Source organism: Coregonus clupeaformis, unplaced genomic scaffold (genome assembly GCF_020615455.1).
Source record: "Coregonus clupeaformis isolate EN_2021a unplaced genomic scaffold, ASM2061545v1 scaf2344, whole genome shotgun sequence".
In the NCBI taxonomy this organism is placed as follows: Eukaryota; Metazoa; Chordata; class Actinopteri; order Salmoniformes; family Salmonidae; genus Coregonus; species Coregonus clupeaformis.
In genome coordinates this window covers 51,870-76,089 of record NW_025535798.1, presented here as the reverse complement: position 1 = coordinate 76,089, position 24,220 = coordinate 51,870, and the positions used below count along the sequence as shown (strand labels likewise).

Genomic DNA, 24,220 nt, shown 5'->3' with positions numbered 1-24,220 from the left:
GCGAATTAAAGGACAATTATGAAGCAAAGAGAGACGAAAGATACATTATAGCCTGGCTTCCCTTGGCATAGAAGAAATACCTGTCAGCTATTTTAACTGTATGTAATGTCTACTTGGTAGACTCAAGACGCCAGTTCTAAGAGGTAAGAGATTACATATAAAATATACAGTTATCTTAAAGATATAAAACTAAAGGGAAAAGTGTTCCCAAATTACATCAAATGTAGGTCTACATAATTCATTTAAAATTCCCCAAATCGATTTATCAATTGCAGACTGTAGCTTTATAAAGAAACATCAGAGCTGTGTTCGAATACTCATACTAGCCGCACTAACCGTACTATTTGTGACGTAAATTGAGTATGTAGTATGCTTATTCGCAAAAGTACGAAGTATACACACAGTGGACACTATTTCCGTGCTTTTAGGGCCCATAATGCAATTCTTCAGAAAATGGGTGTGGCTTCACAACGTTTTCAGATTTTAAGAAAATGGCGGAAAATATGCAGCCGAAGTCTAACGAGAGCGGATACAAATTCATTGCTTTAACTAATTTTGACAAATGTTAAGAAAATGTTGAACAATGTAATGACTTTTCAAATAAGTTAAGCTACACGTTATGTTGGCTGACAATGTGTTGGCTACGCTATCCTTACGCACCGCAAAGCATATCATTACAGCAGTAGGTACTACCAGTATGTTAGCTAGCTACCTCGTTAGTTGGCTACTAATACACCGAACTTGCCAGTATATTAACTATATGCTAGCTAACTAACTATCTAACGCAGGGGTGTCAAACGTACGGCCCGCGGGCCGGATCAGGCCCGCAAACTGGTTTAATCCGGCCCGCGAGATGATTTTGAAAAAATAAAAATAAAAATAAAATAATAATAATTTAAGTATAAAAATGCGCTGCAATTTTTCTATAAAATAAACTGCTGTTCCAATTGCGTCCACTGGATGGCGCAATAGCAATTGTGTTAAGCAAGCAAACTGTTTATACCGGGGCAGAGCAAGTAGGTCAAGCACGTGCAGCCAATGAGCTACTTTGTTTTGCCCGCGATATTTATTACGGCTTCTACTTTTAACATGATGTGCTTTGGCACCCTCATTGCCCCAATATGTCTCTGTCAAAAAAGAGAAAAGTGGACGCAGAGTGCAGAGTGTTCCAAGAAAAATGGTCATCCTATTTATTCACGGAATTGAATGGGAAAGCTGTATGTTTGGTGTGTTCAGAGCATGTTGCAGTGCTGAAAGAATATAACCTTCGTCGCCACTATGTGAGTCTTCATGCCGACAAATATGACAACTTTCAAGGACAGCGGAGATGAGAGAAGGTGAATGAACTGTTGGCGGGTCTGAAGAAACAGCAGTCTGTGTTTACTCACAGCCGAGACATCAGTGACGCTGCAGTGAAAGCTAGCTACCTCATTGCTAATGAAATCGCAGTGGCTTCAAAACCATTTAGTGAGGGTGAATTTGTAAAAACATGCATGATGAAGGCAGCGGAGATTGTGTGCCCTGAAAAGCGGCAGGCTTTTGCAAATATCAGCCTGACAAGAAACACAGTTGCAGACAGGATTTCCGATCTTTCAGTGGATTTGGACAGCCAGTTGAAGCAAAAAGTAAAGTCATTTATTGCGTTTCTGGTTGCAATTGATGAAAGCACGGACATTACAGATGTTGCACAACTGGCCATTTTTTTCATCCGCGGAGTTGATGACACATTGACCGTCACCGAGGAGTTCGTGGAGTTGGTGCTGATGACAGATACAACGACAGCAGCTGATTTTTTTACCGCACTCGTCGGGCGCGCTGGACAGGGTCGGAGTGGACTGGTCCCGCGCTGTCAGCCTGGCTACAGATGGTGCGCCCTCAATGATCGGGGAAAAAAGCAGGCGTTGTGACAAAGTTCAGAGAGAAAGTGCAATCTGCAAATGGAGGACGTGATTTTTTGACTTTTCACTGTATTTTGCACCAGGAGGCTTTGTGTTGCAAGTCATTAAAGATGGATAACGTCATGAAGGTGGTCATCCAAACTGTTAATTTCATCCGATCCAGAAGCCTGAATCACCGTCAGTTTGACAGCCTTCTCAGAGAGAAAGACCACATCTATGGCCTGCCATACCACACTGAGGTAAGATGGTTAAGCCGAGGTGCTGTGCTGAGGCGTTTTTGATTTACGAGAAGAAATTGAACAGTTCATGGAAGAAAAGGGCAAACCAGTGTTAGAATTTCATTCCGCAGAATGGATGCCGGACCTTGCATTTATGGTGGATGTTACAGAGCACCTGAATAACTTGAACAAACAGCTGCAAGGGCGCAACAAAGTTGTCACGCAGTATTATGACAGCATACGTTCTTTCAAGTTGAAGCTGTCATTTTGGGAGACGCAACTTGCCGGTGGTGATGCAGCTCACTTCCCCTGTCTGAAAAATGTGTGCGCGACCCAACATGTGGCAGACATGAAGCGGTTCAAAGATAAAATAACTGGACTGTTACGGGAGTTTGAGCAACGCTTTCAGATTTATGTTTATATGTTTTTATGTTGATGTGCTATTGTTTTTAATTGATTTTATTTTATTTGTATATTTAACCTATTCTTGACTCTGTGGTTCTTGCACTTGTTTGGGGAACAGGATTTCATTATTTTTATCTACATTTCTGCCTGAGAAATGACACCCTGATATAGTTCTGTGATCTGTGATATACTTCTGTGAATCACTGAGGCATTGTGTGTTTGTGTGTTCTTTGTCCTCAGAACTTTCAAATAACTTGAGGTGTTTTATGATTAATAGTGATGTTGTGCTTTTGGACACTGTCCTCAGGCTCCAGCTTTATGTTTATATGTTTTTATGTTGATGTGCTATTGTTTTTAATTGATTTTATTTTATTTGTATATTTAACCTATTCTTGACTCTGTGGTTCTTGCACTTGTTTGGGGAACAGGATTTCATTATTTTTATCTACATTTCTGCCTGAGAAATGACACCCTGATATAGTTCTGTGATCTGTGAAACAGTTCTGTTAATCACTGAGGCATTGTGTGTTTGTGTGTTCTTTTTCTTTAGAATTTTCAAATAAACTTGACGTGTTTTATGATTAATAGTGATGTTGTGCTTGTACTATTTTGGACACACTGTCCTCAGGCTCCAGCTTTATGTTGTATGTTGATCATATTAAAACAAAGAAAACAATCTGAAGTTGTTGTTTTTAAGTTATATATACCATGATTTTTTCCCGGTCCGGCCCACTTGGGAATAGATTTTCCTCCATGTGGCCCCTGAGCTAAAATGAGTTTGACACCCCTGATCTAACGTTTATTGACTTGATTATTCACGTCATTCTTAGCTAAGTGGTATAGTTGTTGTGCGTTCTCAATGGACATAAATTCGCTCTGGCTATCTACTCCGATTTCAAAGCACTCTCGTCTGAGTGTGCCAGAGCGCAGAATAACTGACGAATTTACAAACGCCCAACACCGGTTTAATGTGGCCGGTGTCAGTAAACGTCGGCAAAAATGTAAATTGATAACATGAAAACAGCCTATCCAGCTCTGCTATGGTGAGTAAAATGGTCAGAGTGAGGTGGTCTCTCATTTGTGTCTGGAAGTAGCTAGCCAGTTAGCTTGTGTGCTTGACTGCTGTCATGATGGTCAGAACGCTAGGATCAACCCTACTCCTCGGCTAGTGTGTGCTCTGAACACTCAGAGAGCGAAAACGCTCAGAATTTACGAATGGACAATATGACAACGCTCTGAATTTAAGAACGCCCAGAGCGCACTCTGGCACTCCAGGTTGAATTTACGAACACAAACATGTCTAGCTAGTGATTTGTTTATGCTAACAAGCTAGCAAGTGGTTGCATAGCAAAATAATCAACTTCCGGTAGACAGGCGTAGTGTTAGTATGCACAACTGAAAGGATACCATTCGTTTACAGTATACTAAAATGAACTAATAGTATATTGTATGTAGTATATACTCATTAAGTATGTAGTATAAAGTAGGTTAGTATGGGTATTCGAACACAGCCCAGGACTTCTAGAAGTTCCATTATACAGTTGTTCAAATGAAGTAGATGAGATATTGATGAGGTGATCGATCTCCCTGTTTTGTTCAGTGTCCAGAAGCCAAGAGCAGAGTCACCTGCCCCCAGCCTGCTATCAATGAAGAGTGATCAGCCACCTGCTTTCAGCCAAGAACCATTACCAGATGACAATAAGGAAGTGGAGAGTTTAGACAGTGAGGATACATTAAAGATCACACACAACCTTCTGGACAGAAGAAGTAAGACTGTGTTTCATACAATATTACAAAGAACGGTACAAAGGCCCCTTTAAACACACACACACACACACACACACACACACACACACACACACACACACACACACACACGCACACACGAACTTATGAGTCCCAACTCTCATTGTTTTCCTACAGGTCAAACTCTTCTGACAGTCCAACAAGACATTAAGGCTAAACTGAAACACAAGTATCAACACATATCTGAAGGAATTGGACACCATGGAAACCAAAGTCTGTTAAAGGACATCTACACAGAGCTCTACATCACAGAGGGTGGAAGTGGAGGGGTCAATTATGAACATGAGGTGAGAAAAATAGAGATGGCATCCAAGAAACAAACCACACAAGAGACACCAATCAAATGCAACGACATCTTCAAGCCTTTACCTGGACAAGACAAACCTATCAGAACTGTGCTGACAAAAGGAATCGCTGGCGTTGGAAAAACAGTCTCTGTGCAGAAGGTCATCCTTGACTGGTCAGAAGGAAAAGCAAATCAGGACGTTCATTTCATGTTTCCTCTTCCTTTCCGTGATCTGAACCTGAAAAAGGACCAATACAGTCTGATGCAACATCTTTCCCACTACTTCTCAGACCTGAAAGAGATTGAAAGCATTGAAGATGGGGAAACCAAAACTGTTTTCATTTTTGATGGTCTGGATGAGTGTCGACTTCCTCTAGACTTCAAAAACAATGAGAAGTGCTGTGATGTCACGAAGCCAACCTCAGTGGACGTGCTGCTGACAAACCTCATCAAGGGGAATCTGCTTCCCTCTGCTCTCCTCTGGATAACCACACGACCTGCAGCAGCCAATCAGATCCCACCTGAGTGTGTTGACCAGGTGACAGAGGTACGAGGGTTCAATGATCCACAGAAGGAAGAGTATTTCAGGATGAAAATCACTGATCAGAATCTGGCCAATGAAATCATCAAACACATGAAGACATCAAGGAGCCTCCACATCATGTGCCACATACCAGTCTTCTGTTGGATATCAGCCACTGTCCTTGAGATGATACTGAAAGAGGCAGAGAAGGATGAAGTCCCCAAAACTCTGACCCAGATGTACACACACTTCATGCTCATCCAAATCATTGTGAAGAACAAGAAGTACAACAAAGCCACAGAGACAAACCCAAAGGAACTCTCTCAGTCAGACAAAGAGATGATCCTGAAACTGGCAAAGCTGGCTTTCCAACAGCTGCAGAAGGGCAACCTGATCTTCTATGAGGAGGACCTGAGAGAGTGTGGCCTTGATGTCACAGAGGCATCAGAGTACTCAGCATTGTGTACAGAGATCTTTAAAGAAGAATCTGGGCTGAACCAAGAGAAGGTCTACAGCTTTGTGCATTTGAGCATTCAGGAGTTTCTAGCAGCAGTGCATGCTTTAGAATCATGTCTGGACAAGAAGGAAAATGTTTTTTCCACCACTAGTGAGGATGAAGAGGAGGAGTCAATCCAGTTGTCTGACTTACACAGAAGAGCAGTGGACCAGGCCTTGAAGAGTGAGAATGGACACCTGGACCTGTTCCTCCGCTTCCTTCTGGGTCTCTCACTGGAGTCCAATCAGAATATGTTACGAGGCCTTCTGACACAGACAGGAAGTACAACACAGAGCAATGAGGAAACAGTTGAGAGAACAGTCAGGTACCTTTCAGACAACATCAAATGGGAATCCTCACCAGAAAGGATCATCAACTTGTTCCACTGTCTGAATGAACTTGGTGCCAACTCTCTAGTTGAAGACATGCAGACCTCCCTGCGATCAGGAACTCTTTCAGAAACCGAGCTAGAACCTCAACAATGTTCAGCCCTGGCCTACCTGTTACTGATGTCAGAGGAGGTGCTGGAGGAGTTTGACCTGAAGACATACAACACATCAGAGAAAGGTTATCAGAGGTTAATGCCGGTTGTGAAAACCTGCAAGAGAGCACTGTAAGTTCTGCTATTGAGTTGATGTTTACATTATTCTGGAGGATTTGTATATCTAACATATTATCTCCTCTCTTAGACTGGATGGCTGTAAACTCACATATAAATCCTGTGAGACTCTGGCCTCAGTTCAGCAGACACCAAACTGCCCCCTGAGAGAACTGGACCTCAGCTACAATGACCTGGGAGACAGAGGAGTGGAGCTGCTCTGTGTTGGACTAACCAATCCTCTCTGCAACATACAGACACTTGTGTGAGTTAACTATCTTCAGTATCCACTGTTTCTTTATTGTTTATATATTCGTAGTTGTTAGGAATCTTAACATTATTTTAACATATACATAAAATGTGATAAATATTTAATGACTCGCTAGGTGTGGCTGGCAGGATGGAACAAAAACAGTCCAACACACAGGAGCTTAAACCTGCTAGGCTGACATATTTATTCAAAATAAAAGATTAACAAAGATTGTCAAACTATAACTGAAAACAAAACACTCTAATTAACTGAACCGAGAGTATGACTTAGCTGTAATGAAAAACTAGCTGGGCTGCTACACAGATTCACTTGTAGTCCGGTTAGTTTTCCTGTGGAGAACACAATTTCCAGGGGCGTCCAGCCCGGAGCTCTCCCCTGCTGAACTAAAGCAACACCTTAAATGTCCAAGGTGCATTGCAGCCTAAACGAGGCCAAGTGGTCTCAGGTGTGGACGTAGCCCTGCAGCCTACAATGCTGGTTGTGGGGGGCGTGGCTGACGCTCAAAACAGTGGCTTTCCCCGGGCCACATTACCGGAGCCACCACACAAAGGTTAAATATCTTGAGTGAGGTGGTATGTTTTTAACATTAGTTATACCACAGCATTGTTGAATACTCATTTCTGATTGGCTAGAAGGGCATTCTAGAATGGATGGCAATTTGAAATCACAGAGATACCGTGACGAGATCCTGAGGCCCATTGTCGTACCATTCATCTGCCGCCATCACCTCATGTTTCAGCATGATAATGCACAGCCCCATGTTGCAAGGATCTGTACAAAATTCCTGGAAGCTGAAAATGTCCCAGTTCTTCCATGTCCTGCATACTCACCAGACATGTCACCCATTGAGCATGTTTGGGATGCTCTGGATAGACGTGTAGTACAGCGTATTCCAGTTCCTGCCAATATCCAGCAACTTCACACAGCCATTGAAGAGGAGTGGGACAACATTCCACAGGCCACAATCAACAGCCTGATGAACTCAATGCGAAAGGAGATTTGTCGTGCTGCATGAGGCAAATGGTGGTCACACCAGATACTGACTGGTTTTCTGATCCATGCCCCTACATTTTTAAAAAGTATCTGTGATCAACAGATGCATATCTGCATTCTCAGCAATGTGAAATCCATAGATTAGGGCCTAATGAGTGGATTTCAATTAGCTGATTTCCTTATGAACTGTAACTCAGTAAAATCATTGAAATTGTTGCATGTTGAGTTTATATTTTAGTTCATTGTAGTTTGCTGTTATTCTGGCTGCAGAGGTCGTGACTGGGTTAGCAACAGTGTATTGACATATCTCCTCTCTTCAGACTAGCTGGCTGTAAACTCACATATGAATCCTGTGAGACTCTGGCTTCAGCTCTGCAGACACCAAACTCCCCCCTGAGAGAACTGGACCTCAGCTACAATAAGTACAGCTGTTTCAGTCAGGTCGATACTGAGCTGAGTTACACTGCCCTCTGCTGGACTGGAGGATCCAGACTGTAAACTACACACACTGGGCAATGTACAGCTGTTTCAGTCAGGTCGGTACTGAGCTTAGTAAAACAAATACTCTGAAAATCTAATATTTCATGACAATGTTTGTGTCATGGAAAAATGTATGGGTGTCCTACAAGATGATTGACACCAGTACACCAACCTAGACAGCTGTTGTGTCTCTCTGTAGGCTGTCTGGCTGTCTGGTCACAGAGGAGGGCTGTGCTGCTCTGTCTTCAGCTCTGAGGTCAAACCCCTCCCACCTGAAAGAGCTGGACCTGAGCTACAATCACCCAGGAGACTCTGCAGGGGGACTGCTTTCAGCTGCTCTGGTGGATCCCACAGATAAACTGATGAAGCTGAAGTAAGTCAGAATAGATGTCCTAATAGTGTGAGCAGCGGTTGTGTCCTATGAAGTGTAGTAGGTTCAGTAACATGAGGACATGATGATAGAATTAAGGGGAAGTTTACCCAGCAGGCTTAGCACTCCAACACAGCATACATCATCACCACATGAATACTCTCTTCTGCATCTCTGATATCCTGTTGGAATTGTACTCTGTTCTGTATGCAGTAGGTAGGATAGAATACCTGCATGTATCTAGTAATGAATTGTACTCTGTTCTGTATGCAGTAGGTAGGATAGAATACCTGTATGTATCTAGTAATGAATTGTACTCCGTTCTGTATGCAGTAGGTAGGATAGAATACCTGCATGTATCTAGTAATGAATTGTACTCTGTTCTGTATGCAGTATGTAGGATAGAATACCTGTATGTCTCTAGTAATGAATTGTACTCTGTTCTGTATGCAGTAGGTAGGATAGAATACCTGTATGTCTCTAGTAATGAACTTGGATAGTGCACCAGAACACAACAATATGGTTTAAATGTTGACTGCTTTATTAGGTCTCTGTCAGTCAATAACCTGTTTCTCCTACAGTGTGGATCATGGTGGAGAGTTCAGGCTGAAATCTGGGCTGAGGAAATGTAAGTCTCTTCAATCATAATCAACTGCATATTCAGAATTATAGTAACATAGTAACTAATCAATACTAGTTCTGTTCCTACAAAAACAACATTTTATATGAAGATGTGGTTTGATTAAACTCTCCTTTTGTCTACAGATGCCTGTCATCTCACCCTGGACCCAATACAGCAAACCCACACCTGATACTGTGTGAGGGGAACAGGAAGGTGACACGGGTGGAGGACAAGCAGCATTATGAAGACCATCCAGACAGATTTGACCATCTTTACTTAGTTCTCTGCAGAGAAGGCTTATCTGGATGTCGTTATTTCTGGGAGGTGGAGAGGGATGGTGACATGGCTGACATTGGTGTGGTGTACAGAGGACTGAAGAGGAAGGGACGGGTGGATGAAAGTTGGATTGGAGCCAACAGGAAGTACTGGTGTTTATTCTGCTCTGATAGCCTCTATTTATTTTACCATTCTGGAGTCAGCAGATGCATCCCTGGTCCTGTTTCTAAGAGAGTTGGAGTGTATCTGGACTGGCCAGCTGGTACTTTGTCCTTCTATAGTGTGTCCTCCTCTGGTACACTGACACACCTTTACACAGAACACACCACATTCACTGAACCCCTCTATCCTGGGTTTGGGTTGAGCGTTTTCTCTTCCTCAGTGACCCTGTGTCAGATAGATGATCAACACAATCAAAGGTGAGTCATAGCAATGTTTTATCATGTGTTTTCCTCTGGAATCATTCCTACAATTACATTATTGTTGATGTGTTTAAATAACCCCCTAAAATCGATTGACGCAGCGGTGTGTCAATCTAAGTAACATAATAACAAAATCCCCATCAATCATCCGTCATTTTAGGATAGATATATCTGTTTTTCAATCCAACGCATCGGCGGTGAAAGGTGGCAGAGCTAGGGTGTTTTGTCAGGGGACTCATCTGAAGTCAGTACCGTCGATATGCCAACTTCTGTTTGTAGAATCCGAACCGTTTTGGCTAGAAACTAATCTGACCCCACTGTGGACTAGGGGAGATGCTCTACGACCCCCATGAGTGTCAAGGGATACGTCTTACCGGCAACCGGTACCGTTTGGAAAAAAATTATGTAATGAAGGTAGTTTTGTGCCTAACCCAAAATAGGGGTTAAATGTATGTGTGAAATATATTTCCTAAGCTTTCTTTTATCTCCTAGATATAGGACAGACAGTGGTCATTTAGCAGATACTCTTATCCTCAGAGACTTACAGTAGTGGTCATTTAGCAGATACTCTTATCCTCAGAGACTTACAGTAGTGGTCATTTAGCAGATACTCTTATCCACAGAGTCTTACAGTAGTGGTCATTTAGCAGATACTCTTATCCTCAGAGACTTACAGTAGTGGTCATTTAGCAGATACTCTTATCTTTAGAGACTTCCAGTAGTGGTCATTTAGCAGACGCTCTTATCCTCAGAGACTTCCAGTAGTGGTCATTTAGCAGATACTCTTATCCTCAGAGACTTACAGTAGTGGTCATTTAGCAGACGCTCTTATCCTCAGAGACTTACAGTAGTGGTCATTTAGCAGATACTCTTATCCTCAGAGACTTACAGTAGTGGTCATTTAGCAGATACTCTTATCCTCAGAGACTGACAGTAGTGGTCATTTAGCAGATACTCTTATCCTCAGAGACTTACAGTAGTGGTCATTTAGCAGATACTCTTATCCACAGAGACTTACAGTAGTGGTCATTTAGCAGATACTCTTATCTTTAGAGACTTCCAGTAGTGGTCATTTAGCAGACGCTCAAATCCTCAGAGACTTACAGTAGTGGTCATTTAGCAGATACTCTTATCCTCAGAGATTTACAGTAGTGGTCATTTAGCAGATACTCTTATCTTTAGAGACTTCCAGTAATGGTCATTTAGCAGACGCTCTTATCCTCAGAGACTTCCAGTAGTGGTCATTTAGCAGACGCTCAAATCCTCAGAGACTTACAGTAGTGGTCATTTAGCAGATACTCTTATCCTCAGAGATTTACAGTAGTGGTCATTTAGCAGATACTCTTATCTCAGAGACTTCCAGTAATGGTCATTTAGCAGACGCTCTTATCCTCAGAGACTTCCAGTAGTGGTCATTTAGCAGATACTCTTATCCTCAGAGACTTACAGTAGTGGTCATTTAGCAGATACTCTTATCCTCAGAGACTTACAGTAGTGGTCATTTAGCAGACGCTCTTATCCACAGAGACTTACAGTAGTGGTCATTTAGCAGATACTCTTATCCTCAGAGACTTACAGTAGTGGTCATTTAGCAGATACTCTTATCTTTAGAGACTTCCAGTAGTGGTCATTTAGCAGACGCTCTTATCCTCAGAGACTTACAGTAGTGGTCATTTAGCAGATACTCTTATCCTCAGAGATTTACAGTAGTGGTCATTTAGCAGATACTCTTATCTTTAGAGACTTCCAGTAATGGTCATTTAGCAGACGCTCTTATCCTCAGAGACTTCCAGTAGTGGTCATTTAGCAGATACTCTTATCCTCAGAGACTTACAGTAGTGGTCATTTAGCAGATACTCTTATCCTCAGAGACTTACAGTAGTGGTCATTTAGCAGATACTCTTATCCTCAGAGACTTCCAGTAGTGGTCATTTAGCAGACACTCTTATCCTCAGAGACTTACAGTAGTGGTCATTTAGCAGATACTCTTATCTTTAGAGACTTCCAGTAGTGGTCATTTAGCAGATACTCTTATCCTCAGAGACTTACAGTAGTGGTCATTTAGCAGATACTCTTATCCTCAGAGACTTACAGTAGTGGTCATTTAGCAGACGCTCTTATCCACAGAGACTTACAGTAGTGGTCATTTAGCAGATACTCTTATCCTCAGAGACTTCCAGTAGTGGTCATTTAGCAGATACTCTTATCCTCAGAGACTTACAGTAGTGGTCATTTAGCAGATACTCTTATCCTCAGAGACTTACAGTAGTGGTCATTTAGCAGATACTCTTATCCTCAGAGACTTCCAGTAGTGGTCATTTAGCAGACACTCTTATCCTCAGAGACTTACAGTAGTGGTCATTTAGCAGACGCTCTTATCCTCAGAGACTTACAGTAGTGGTCATTTAGCAGATACTCTTATCCTCAGAGACTTACAGTAGTGGTCATTTAGCAGATACTCTTATCCTCAGAGACTTACAGTAGTGGTCATTTAGCAGATACTCTTATCCTCAGAGACTTACAGTAGTGAGTGCTTCATACATTTTTCGTACCTTTTTTTTTTCTTCTCCTACTGGTCCCCCGTGGAAATTGAACCCAAAACCCTAACATTGCAAGCACCATGCTCTACCAACTGAGCTACACAGGACCACATTCAGAAGTTGACATAGTGTTATGTCACATTTGGCAATGCACCCTACATAGGGAGCTGTTCTGTCACCCTTTATACACCTTTTGTATTGCTTATGAAGACTATATGTATGCTATATAAAGCCTTTTATCAGTTGTATTTAGTTTAATCACAGTCTATCCTTCTGCTTTACCAACAGCAGAGACCATGGTGGAGAGTGTTGTATCAAGCCTGGACCTGAGAAATGTGAGTGTTAAATTATAATTGTTTTAAAATCAAAATACGATTAAAGCGTTCATTATACTTAGGTCCCAGGCAAGGAACACAATCATGATCTATTTGGTCAAAACAAAACTTAAAGGTAGAGTCAGCAATATGATGTAGATGCACAAAGTAAACATCATAGTGGGTACATTTCTACAACAACTAAGAGTGTTGGAGCGCGATGCTAAACTCCTCTGTTTTGGTCCCGTGGCTACCACGCTGTAAGAGAGTGAAGAGAACCCGTGCACATGGGCAGATACTGTGTGAGAGAGAAGTCAGGCATCTTGCTCATCACAATATCTGCGGTGCTGCTCGTACAACATCATTTAGCTGACTCTACCTTTAAGCTCTCATCCTGGGATCTACCAGAAATCAGGCCCCCAACATCTCCAAAACATGGACCAGAACCATGTTGTTTCCTGCTTCCACAAACATTCATTAATATAACACTAATGTGTGCTAATGAGACTGTTGCTCACTTATATACATTTTTATTACAAGTCTATTTAATAATTATTAATGCATTATTACATGAGATTGTCCATTTTAAATAACAACTACTTTTGACTTCAGGGATTCCTCAGAGCTGTAAGACTTGTGACCATGTTGAGGTAAGTCATAATGTCAATTCTCACTTTTACATACCTTCAGGAGTCAGGCACAGTCTGAAAGCCAGGTTTGTACTGACCAACCATTCATACTGGGATATAGACAGCCCTGTGTTCTGCTTTAGTAATATAAACACAGTCTCAAAGCCAGGTGTGTACTGACCAACCATTCATACTGGGATATAGACAGTCCTGTGTTCTGCTTTAGTAATATAAACACAGTCTCAAAGCCAGGTGTGTACTGACCAACCATTCATACTGGGATATAGACAGTCCTGTGTTCTGCTTTAGTAATATAAACACAGTCTGAAAGCCAGGTGTGTACTGACCAACCATTCATACTGGGATATAGACAGTCCTGTGTTCTGCTTTAGTAATATAAACACAGTCTGAAAGCCAGGTGTGTACTGACCAACCATTCATACTGGGATATAGACAGTCCTGTGTTCTGCTTTAGTAATATATACACAGTCTCAAAGCCAGGTGTGTACTGACCAACCATTCATACTGGGATATAGACAGCCCTGTGTTCTGCTTGTAGGAATGCAGGATTTTAGCTTGTGTCATATTTTGTCATTAGACAGTTTAATTGGATCAATCCCCAGCATTCCATGTAACATTGAATAAATACATTAGATAAATTACTTTGGTTAATGGGCCAGTTTCCCGGACACAGATTAAGTCTAGTCTTGGACCTTAAAGGACTTTCTATTGAAGCTTCCATTGATCATGCTTTAAGTCCAGCACTAGACTCTATCTGTGTCCAGGAAACTGGCCCCATATGTATAACTGACATGCTTGTCCTTGTTCAGGACTCCACACACTGGCTTCCGATTGAACCCTTGACTTCCACTGTCCAGGGAGTGACAATGTTCAGGTAAAATAACTACTTTTAACATTTCATTCCACTTGCTAGTGTATTTCCCCTGTTACCTTTGGGAATAGGCTTCTAATCCAACCTCTCCATTTGACGATTGACCCGCTCTACCATATCTTGTTGTTGCCCTCAGGAACAGGACACCCAAAGGGCGTTATGAGTGCACAGTGTCTGGGCTCCGCTGGGTGTGTGACAGAGATGTCATTCTGAAGTATCACTTCAGTAACTGGTATCCCTACAGTCACCTTCTGAAAGACATGCAGTACGGACAAGGTGGTCCATTGCTGGACATCACTATGGAGTTAGGTGAACTGGAGGAAGTTCATCTGCCACACTTTGTCTGTTTAGGTAAAACCATTGTGCTCACACAAGCTTCGATTGGAGAGACCAACCAAAACAAGGATTTTATTAAAGTCTTGGTATAACATTTGTTAGAAGTCACTCCAAATCCAACCACTCCCTGCTCTTCTTCCCCCTCTTGTCGCCCCACCCAACAACAGCCTCCCTCCCCCCTTTCATTCAAAGGTGAGTATTTCCCAAAGTAAGTATCTCAAAATATAGCTTCCTAAGGAGGGGTGGCCCCTCTCTCTCCCCCGAGCCCCAGTAGAGAGTTTCTCTCTCAACAAACCACCGCCATCCCCCCCTCTTTTTTCCTCAGCGGCGAGAGAGGCGAGGCCGAGGAGGGGGATTCCCAGCCATACCAGAGAAGGAACCATAGCCTTCGGTTTCAACCACCTCAGGGTATAAACCTCCAGGACCCAGAGACACCTATCACAATAGACATAGTATTCAGAAAGACATTTCCATGTAACTGAGTTTCACTTCCTGAATGAATGAATGAATATTCTGTGAGTTTGAGTTTACTGTGATCTGATACTGCATATTCTTTGTGTTTTAGTTGGATGAATAATAAAATATTTGTCTTTCTGTCTCCTTTTTATTGTGTTGTTCAGGGACCAACCCTTCCCTGAGGAATGAGATGAAGATTCTTCATGTAGAGGAACATGGAGTGTCTGTTGAGGAAGTGCATGAGGTCACCAGATTCCATGCTAAGATTCTCCATCCCAAGTTCTCAGCTATCTCTGTTATACTGAGCTATATCTTTTCGTGGAACATAGATGTCCACTGTGAGCTGATGCTCTATATGACAGTGAAAAAGGAAACACTAATTCCACGCCTATACCTGTTCCCCAGTAACCCCAGCCAAATACAGGTGAGGTACCATTATTTTATAGGTGACCTTAACTAAGCAGTGGTACGGTTTATGTTGACACTCATAACATGAAGATAATAGTGTGTTGCTAGTTTTCTGAATAATGTTTGAATAAGACTATACATTGACTGGCTGTGTATTCCATGCCTCGTTTCGCAGGCTGTGGAACAACAGGAAAAGTCTCAAGGGTCTTCAAGGGTTCTCATCTCAAGACCAGAGCAGGCCTTCAAACTGAATAGTTACTTCAGACTGAACATTCCCTGTTCTACCTACATCAATCCACAGGTACAGTTTTAGTAGACTAAGAACATGAATCTGACATCTAAGTCACATTTCTATCCATTGCTCTCTGTCGCTCGATGGCTCTCAATTCAAATGGCTTTATTGGCATGGGAAACATATGTTTACATTGCAAGCAATCTCTCTCTCGTTCTCTCCATCTCTCTCCAGAAGATTCATCTCATACATAGAGACTCCACACCAAGCTTTTTCAAGGCGGTTGTGAAAATGACAGGGGTTGACATTGAGATGGAGTTATTCGGTGATGATGAGAGGATTGCATGGAAAGAAGTGGTATCACAAGGTAGGAGCATATGTCAATCATAACTTTGTACTTTTGTAACAGATGCTATTTAGAGTGATATAACCTCATTTTATTTATCTTTCAGATGAATACATCACTGCCACCCATTCAACAAGTAAGTAAACATGAGTTACAGTGCATTTGGAAAGTATTCAGACCCCTTAACTTTTTCCACATTTTGTTACGTTACAGCCTTATTATAAAATTGATAAAATCGTTTTTTCCCCTCATCAATCTGCACACAATACCCCATAATGACAAAGCAAAAACAGGTTTTAGAAATTTTTGCAAATGTGTATATATAAAATAAAATCACATTTACATAAGTATTTAGACCCTTTACTCAGTACTTTGTTGAAGCACCTTTGGCAGCGATTACAGCCTCGATTCTTCTTGGGTATGACACTACAAGCTTGGCACACCTGTATTTGGGGAGTTTCTCCCATTCTTCTCTGCAGATCCTCTCAAGCTCTGTCAGGTTGGATGGGGAGCGTCGCTGCACAGCTATTTACAGGTCTCTCTAGAGATATTAGATCGGGTTCAAGTCTGGGCTCTGGCTGGGCCACTCAAGGACAGTCAGAGACTTGTCCCGGAGCCACTTCTGCGTTGTCTTGTCTGTGTGCTTAGGGTCGTTGTCCCGTTGGAAGGTGAACCTTCGCCCCAGTCTGAGGTCCTGAGCGCTCTGGAGCAGGTTTTCATTAAGGCTCTCTCTGTACTTTGCTCCATTCATCTTTCCCTCGATCCTGACTAGTCTCCCAGTCCCTGCCGCTGAAAAACATCCCCACAGCATGATGCTGCCACCACCATGCTTCACCGTAGGGATGGTGCCAGCTTTCCTCCAGACGTGACGCTTGGCATTCAGGCCAAAGAGTTCAATCTTGGTTTCATCAGACCAGAGAATCTTGTTTCTCATGGTCTGAGAGTCTTTGGTGCCTTTTTGGCAAACTCCAAGCGGGCTGTCATGTGCCTTTTACTGAGGAGTGGCTTCCGTCTGGCCACTCTACCATAAACGCCTGATTGGTGGAGTTCTGCAGAGATGGTTGTCCTTCTGGAAGGTTCTCCCATCTCCACAGAGGAGCTCTGGAGCTCTTTCAGAGTGACCATCAGGTTCTTGGTCACCTCCCTGACCAAGGCCCTTCTCCCCGATTGCTCAGTTTGGCCGGGCGGCCAGCTCTAGGAAGAGTCTTGGTGGTTCCAAACTTCTTCCATTTAAGAATGATGGAGGCCACTGTGTTCTTGGAGACCTTCAATGCTGCAGAACTGTTTCGGTACCCTTCCCCAGATCTGTGCCTCGACACAATCCTGTCTCGGAGCTCTACGGACAATTCCCTTCGACCTCATGGCTTGGTTTTTGCTCTGACATGCACTGTCAACTGTGGGACCTTATATAGACAGGTGTGTTCCTTCCCAAACATGTCCAATCAATTGAATCTACCACAGGTGGACTCCAATCAAGTTGTACAAACATCTCAAGGATGATCAATGGAAACAGGATGCACCTGAGCTCAATTTCAAGTCTCATAGCAAAGGGTCTGAATACTTATGTCGATAAGGTATTTCTGTTTTGGAATATTTTTATTCTGTATATTTGTATTCTTCTTTTCACTCTGTCATTTAAGTCATTATTGTGGAGTCACTACAATGTTGTTGATCCATCCTCAGTTTTCTCCCATCACAGACATTGAACTCTGTAGCTGTTTTAATATCACAAATGAACTCATGGTGACATCACTAACAGTTTCCTTCCTGTCCTGCAGCTCAGTTCAGAAGGACAACTGTATCTTTGATGTGTCTGGGTGGTTTAATACATCACCCACAGCATAATTATTAACTTGACCATGCTTAAAGAGATATTCAATGTCTGATTTGTTATTGTTACCCATCTACCAATCACTGCCCTTCTTTATGAGGCTTTCTAAAAGATCCCTGGTCTTTGTAGTTGAATCTGTGCTTGAAATTCGATACTTGACTGAGGGACCTTACAGATGTTGAAGGTATGGGGGACATGTCCACTTTGACATTAGATTATTCTGATTAGATTGTTGATAAAACATTAATAAGGGCATCAATTTTCAATGACTTCTCAATAAACCTAATAGGAAAAATTATTATTTCAATTTTTTATTTTAAATTGACTGACTTTAATTGGAATTGACCACAACCCTGGAGTCGGCTCTATACAATAAATGACTATCAGAGGAATGATAACTGGAGAGACTGGAAGATGTAGAAACAGCTGCTGTTAACCCTAAAGCCATATTAATTTAATTGACCCTCCCTTCAGCATTAACAGTCCCTGACATTCCTGCTGAGGAGTTTCTGAAGAAACACTGGGCTAAACTAATTCAGCGAACCAAAAACTCAATGCCAATAGCAGATGATCTGTGGTCAAAGAACATGATTGGTGAAGAAGAGCACTCCAGAATAACAGCTGAAACAACTGAACAGGACCGAATGAGAAAACTACTGAAAGCAGTCATCCCCAAAGGACCAGAAGTGACGGGAGCTTGTCTCAAAGCTCTCGTTGAACATGAAAACCATCTTGTTAAGGACTTGAGTGAATCTAGGTAAGACAGTTTTCTTTGCTCCCTCCCTTGAATATGTGTAATGATTAAATATAGGTCAAATAAAAACACAGCTACCCAGATCAAAGAGGAAATGTTTTTCAGAATGGAAGCATGTTTTTGTGTTTCTGTCTGTAATAAATGACTGTTATCTTATTGTAGTTACATCATAGGACCATCATCACATCATTATCTCAGGTGGAACTCCTCCTTCTCCTCCATACTTTCTGATCTCTCTCTTCCCTTCTCCTCCATACTTTCTGATCTCTCTCTTCCCTTCTCCTCCATACTTTCTGATCTCTCTCTTCCCTTCTCCTCCATACTTTCTGATCTCTCTCTTCCCTTCTCCTCCATACTTTCTGATCTCTCTCTTCCCTTCTCCTCCATACTTTCTGATCTCTCTCTTCCCTTCTCCTCCATCCTCTTTCTTGTAGAACCTAATCTGCGCTGAGGCCTGTCTCCTAGTCTGTGGACTAAGACACTTCTTCACCTAATCTGAAGACGCTGAGGCCTGTCTCTCTAGTCTGTGGACTAAGACACTTCTTCACCTAATCTGAAGACGCTGAGGCCTGTCTCCTAGTCTGTGGACTAAGACACTTCTTCACCTAATCTGAAGACGCTGAGGCTTGTCTCCCAGTCTGTGGACTAAGACACTTTTTCACCTAATCTGAAGACGCTGAGGCCTGTCTCCTAGTCTGTGGACTAAGACACTTCTTCACCTAATCCGAAGACGCTGAGGCCTGTCTCCTAGTCTGTGGACTAAGACACTTCTTCACCTAATCCGAAGACGCTGAGGCCTGTCTCCTAGTCTGTGGACTAAGACACTTCTTCACCTAGGAATGTATTTTGTGTGTGTGTGTCTTTGTATATACTGTGTGTGTGTCTATCTGTGTGTCTATCTGTGTGTGTGAGTTGGTCTCTGATTACTGTGATTAGTTCAATGTAACGTCATATACTATACATTATAATCAGTCTGTTTTGGGTTTGCAGAATCATTGTATATCATTGGTTTTCCATCCTATCATGTTACCACACAGATGTGACTGTCTAGCTCAGCGGTTCCCAAACTTTCCCATTCTGGAGACCATCAAATCACCGTCCAAAGTTCTTGAGGACCACCATTCGTGAGTCGCTGTTTTCTTTTCACATCAAATATATTGCCGGTCAAATTCTATCAATAGATGTGAATGTAACAAAGCCTGTAAAGGTCTATTATTATTATAAACTAGTTGCATTGTGAAAAGGAATGTAAAATTGCTTATAATACCATTAATACTCCCAACTGTTATTATTTTTGAATAATAAAATACTACAATCTAAAAAGTAATTGAGGACCACCTGCACCACCCCCCAAGGACCACAGGTTGGGAACCACTGGTCTGGAGTCCTTCTGCCAAACCTGGTTGTTGTGTCACACTGCCCTCTCCTGGTAATACTGCAAAACATCACCTTTTTAAATTAAAGAATGTAATTTCAGTTTTACTAGATAGAATCTTAATTTATAGGCTGAATACTTGTATTAAGTGTATATAGACTTTACATGAACCTATGGGTGTTGAATCCGCCCACTGTGTTGAAACAGGAAGTCCATTTATAATGAAGTAGAGGAACGGGTCTACCTCTTATTGTAGATCAATGATGATAGTGATTTTTTTTATACTGAAATTCGTAACATTTAATTAGGAAATGTTAGCAGACTTAGAATGTTGCTTAACAATATGAAAAAAGCAATAAAGTCCATCGCCTTTATAGCACAAATAATATTATAGCATCGACATTTGTTAACAGCATTAAAAGTAATGATTACTAGATAGTTGTGAGATGTATCAATATAAATGTTAGCTTGAGAGTGTTCAGCCCCATGACCCCGATCAGTGCCAAGTGGTGGAATAAGGGAACTGCTTGTCAAGCGTAGAACGGGGAAAATATACTGTATGTTGAAAATGGGTTTTATTGTGAGAGTAATAATGACATTATTTTATTTATTTTATTGTATTGACATTGTGAATTCATGCAACATGTCTTGACAGGCTAAATATAATTGACCACATCGGTGCATTGGTAACGATAATAATCCATATAAAGTACAGTCATTTGTTAAATTAGAGGTACGTGTGAAAGTGAAACTATTGTGTAAATCCTATAAAAGAATAATGGAAATCCAATGAGAGATGGCTGATCTGCTCTGTTGGAAGATCTGGCACCGCTGCATTTCACAGAGAGCACGTTTTAGAGACAGGTGGGACTTTTTAGTAGAAAGTACAGATTGGCTCATCAGATATCGTTTCCCAAAACCAATCTTATAGGATCTTTGAGAGGATTTAAGACCTACTTTAGAAAGGCAAACCCATGCCATTCGGGTGCACGTCAAAGTGTTATCCATCCTCGGGTTTTTGGCAACGGGCACTTTTCAACCGGAGCTTGCTGATCGGCCAGCGGCATCTCACATCCCTCGAAGAGCCAATGTTTTGGATGCAATCATCAGCAAAACGTACAGTAACATACAATTTCCACCATCGCGCAACAGGTTAAAAGGGGTTTCTTTGCATCAATGGGTATTTTGGGGGGTTTGCAGAGTCATTGTATATCATTGGTTACCCATCCTATCATGTTACCACACAGATATGACCGTCTAGCGTCCTTCTGCCAAACCTGGGTGTTGTCACAGGGCCCTCTCTTGGTAACACTGCAAAACATCACTAAATCAAATCCTGAAATAAAAGAATAAAAACCCACTTTTACGAGATAAAATATGAATTTATGGGCTGAATACTTGCATTAAGTGTATGAAGACTTTACATTACATACATATATACTATAAACCTATAGGTGGTGAACCCGCCCACTGTGTTGAAATAGGAAGTACATTTATAAGGAAGTAGAGGAAAAAATGGACGCTATCGGTCGAAGAAAAATGTTTCTGAGGTTTGTAGCGTTCTTTTACAATTTGATGTAGAAAAGTGTTTTGTAAAAAGTTAGGCCATCGCAGAGAGAGGTGATTTAGGGGGTAAGACATCCGCAGAATTGTTAAGTCATTAAAATACTGATTTCAACGTTCAATGTCGATCATTTTAGGCTTACTTACATTGTCGCTGATTCATATTGATTAGCCTAGTCAATATGAATCAATGTTATATTATAGGCTACAGGGCTATGAGGTAGGGTATGGGCGATTGACTGCACATGATCGTGATTATTATATTTGCGCTCTTTCACTTCCCGGAGAAAGACGTGTTTCAGGTAAACTAGTTTCTATGAAAAAAAGTCAGTCTCGTCAATTCGGCGAAGTAAAAGTGACGTGCAGCAATGGGCATTGAAACGTTTTTTTTTCCGAGTACCAAGTTGCACTGAAGTCGAAAGTCGGAGAGTTCCCAGTTGTTTTCAACGCAGTATTAGGTTGAGAAAGATTTGTGGTGACACAGCTCAGAAAGGTGGTCAACTGTTTTGCTCACTTCAGGTGGATGGTCACTAGTTACCACAGACACAAAGTCAGAAGGCCCGCTTACGGGACCAATCATTAGGTTGCGGGCAACGCTGCATTCTCCAACTGGCATATCTCCAGTTCAAGTTTTGAGGACCAAATAACGAAATACATTCGGGAACAAGAATTGGCAACGTCACAAAAATTCAGAACATTAGGAAAATACTAAAGTCGTGGGCAAAAGGGTAAGTTGACGTTTTAATTTTTTAGATAACTAGTATTTAACTTTTGCTATTCTCATCTAACATGAGCTAGCTAGCAAGCATAAGGGTTTGCCAAACAGTGTGGCATGAGATACACTACATGACCAAAAGTATGTGGACACTTCCTTGTCGAACATCTCATTCCAAAATCATGGGCATTAATATGGAGTTGGTCCCCCCTTTGCTTCTATAACAGCATCCACTCTTCTGGGAAGGCTTTACACTAGATGTTGGAACATTGCTGCAGGGGACTTGCTTCCATTCAGCCACAAGAGCTTTAGTGAGGTCGGGCACTGATGTTGGGCGATCATGCCTGGCTCGCAGTCGCTGTTTCAATTCATCCCAAAGGTGTTCGATGGGGTTGAGGGCAGGGCTATGTGCAGGCCAGTCAAGTTCTTCCACACCGATCTCGACAAACCATTTCGGTATGGACCTCGCTTTGTGCACGGGGCACTGTCATGCTGAAACAGGAATGGGCCTTCCCCAAACTGTTGCCACAAAGCTGGAAGCACAGAATCATCTAGAATGTCATTATATGCTTTAGCGTTAAGATTTCCCTTCACTGGAACTAAGGGGCCTATCCCGAACCATGAAAAACAGTACGCCAAACCCAAATTTGTCCATCGGACTGCCAGATGGTTAAGCGTGATTCATCACTCCAGAGAACATGTTTCCACTGCTCCAGAGTCCAATGGCGGCGAGCTTTACACCACTCCAGCCGACGCTTGGCATTGCGCATGGTGATCTTAGGCTTGTGTGCAGCTGCTCGGCCATGGAAACCCATTTCATGAAGCTTGTGCTGACGTTGCTTCCAGAGGCAGTTTGGAACTCGGTAGTGAGTGTTGCAACCGAGGACAGACGATTTTTACGTGCTACTCGCTTCAGCACTCGGCGGTCCCGTTCTGTGAGCTTGTGTGGCCTACCACTTCACAATAACAGCACTCACAGTTGACTGCCGCAGCTTTAGCAGGGCAGACATTTGACGAACTGACTTGTTGGAAAGGTGGCATCCCATGACAGTGCCACGTTGACATGACAGTGCCAAGTCACTGATATCTTCAGTAAGGCCATTCTACTAAAAATGTTTGTCTATGGAGATTGCATGGCTGTGTGCTCGATTTTATACACCTGTCAGCAACGGGTGGGGCTGAAATAGCCAAATCCACTAATTTGAAGGCGTGTCCACATACTTTTGTGTGTGTGCATGTGTGTGTATGTATGTATGTATGTATGTACAGTTGAAGTCGGAAGTTTACATACACTTAGGTTGGAGTTATTAAAACTTGTTTTTCAACCACTCCACAAATGTCTTGTTAACAAACTGTAGTTTTGGCAAGTCGGTTAGGACATCTACTTTGTGCATGACACAAGTAATTTTTCCAACAATTGTTTACAGACAGATTATTTCACTTATAATTCACTGTATCACAATTCCAGTGGGTCAGAAGTTTACATACACTAAGTTGACTGTGCCTTTAAACAGCTTGGAACATTCCAGAAAATTATGTAATGGCTTTAGAAGCTTCTGATAGGCTAATTGACATAATTTTAGTCAATTGGAGGTGTACCTGTGGATGTATTTCAAGGCCTACCTTCAAACTCAGTGCCTCTGCTTGACATCATGGGAAAATCAAAAGAAATCAGCAAAGACCTCAGAAAATTGTAGTCCTCCACAAGTCTGGTTCATCCTTGGGAGCAATTTCCAAACGCCTGAAGGTACCACGTTCATCTGTACAAACAAAAGTACGCAAGTATAAACACCATGGGACCACGGAGCCGTCATACCGCTCAGGAAGGAGACGCGTTCTGTCTCTTAGAGATGAACGTACTTTGATGCGAAAAGTGCAAATCAATCCCAGAATAACAGCAAAGGACCTTGTGAAGATGCTGGAGGAAACAGGTACAAAAGTATCGATGTCCACAGTAAAACAAGTCCTATATCGACATAACCTGAAAGGCCGCTCAGCAAGGAAGAAGCCACTGCCCCAAAACCGCCATAAAAAAGCCACACTACGGTTTGCCACTGCACATGGGGACAAAGATCGTACTTTCTAGAGAAATGTCCTCTGGTCTGATGAAACAAAAATAGAACTGTTTGGCCATAATGAACATCGTCATGTTTGGAGGAAAAAGG

General features: G+C 42.1%; 1 protein-coding gene across 1 annotated transcript; it reads left to right on the top strand.

Annotated features, from left to right (window-relative positions):
* Nucleotides 1-9,197: 9,197 nt before the first annotated feature.
* LOC123488457 (NACHT, LRR and PYD domains-containing protein 1 homolog) lies at nucleotides 9,198-18,439 on the top strand. Its single transcript, XM_045219390.1, has 10 exons — nucleotides 9,198-9,661; nucleotides 12,493-12,539; nucleotides 13,131-13,168; nucleotides 13,978-14,042; nucleotides 14,176-14,390; nucleotides 14,996-15,255; nucleotides 15,415-15,540; nucleotides 15,706-15,838; nucleotides 15,924-15,953; nucleotides 18,123-18,439. The coding sequence occupies exons 1-10, from the start codon at nucleotides 9,309-9,311 to the stop codon at nucleotides 18,407-18,409; spliced, it is 1,554 nt and encodes a 517-aa protein (XP_045075325.1). The 5' UTR covers nucleotides 9,198-9,308; the 3' UTR covers nucleotides 18,410-18,439.
* The last annotated feature ends 5,781 nt before the right edge of the window (nucleotides 18,440-24,220 follow it).

Excerpts from the sequence above, each read along its gene's own strand:
- LOC123488457 (XM_045219390.1), top strand. The coding sequence starts at position 9,309 with ATGGCTGACATTGGTGTGGTGTACAGAGGACTGAAGAGGAAGGGACGG. Across the intron at positions 14,391-14,995 it reads GCCACACTTTGTCTGTTTAG|GGACCAACCCTTCCCTGAGG; the intron begins GTAAAACCATTG and ends TGTGTTGTTCAG. Across the intron at positions 15,256-15,414 it reads GTAACCCCAGCCAAATACAG|GCTGTGGAACAACAGGAAAA; the intron begins GTGAGGTACCAT and ends CTCGTTTCGCAG.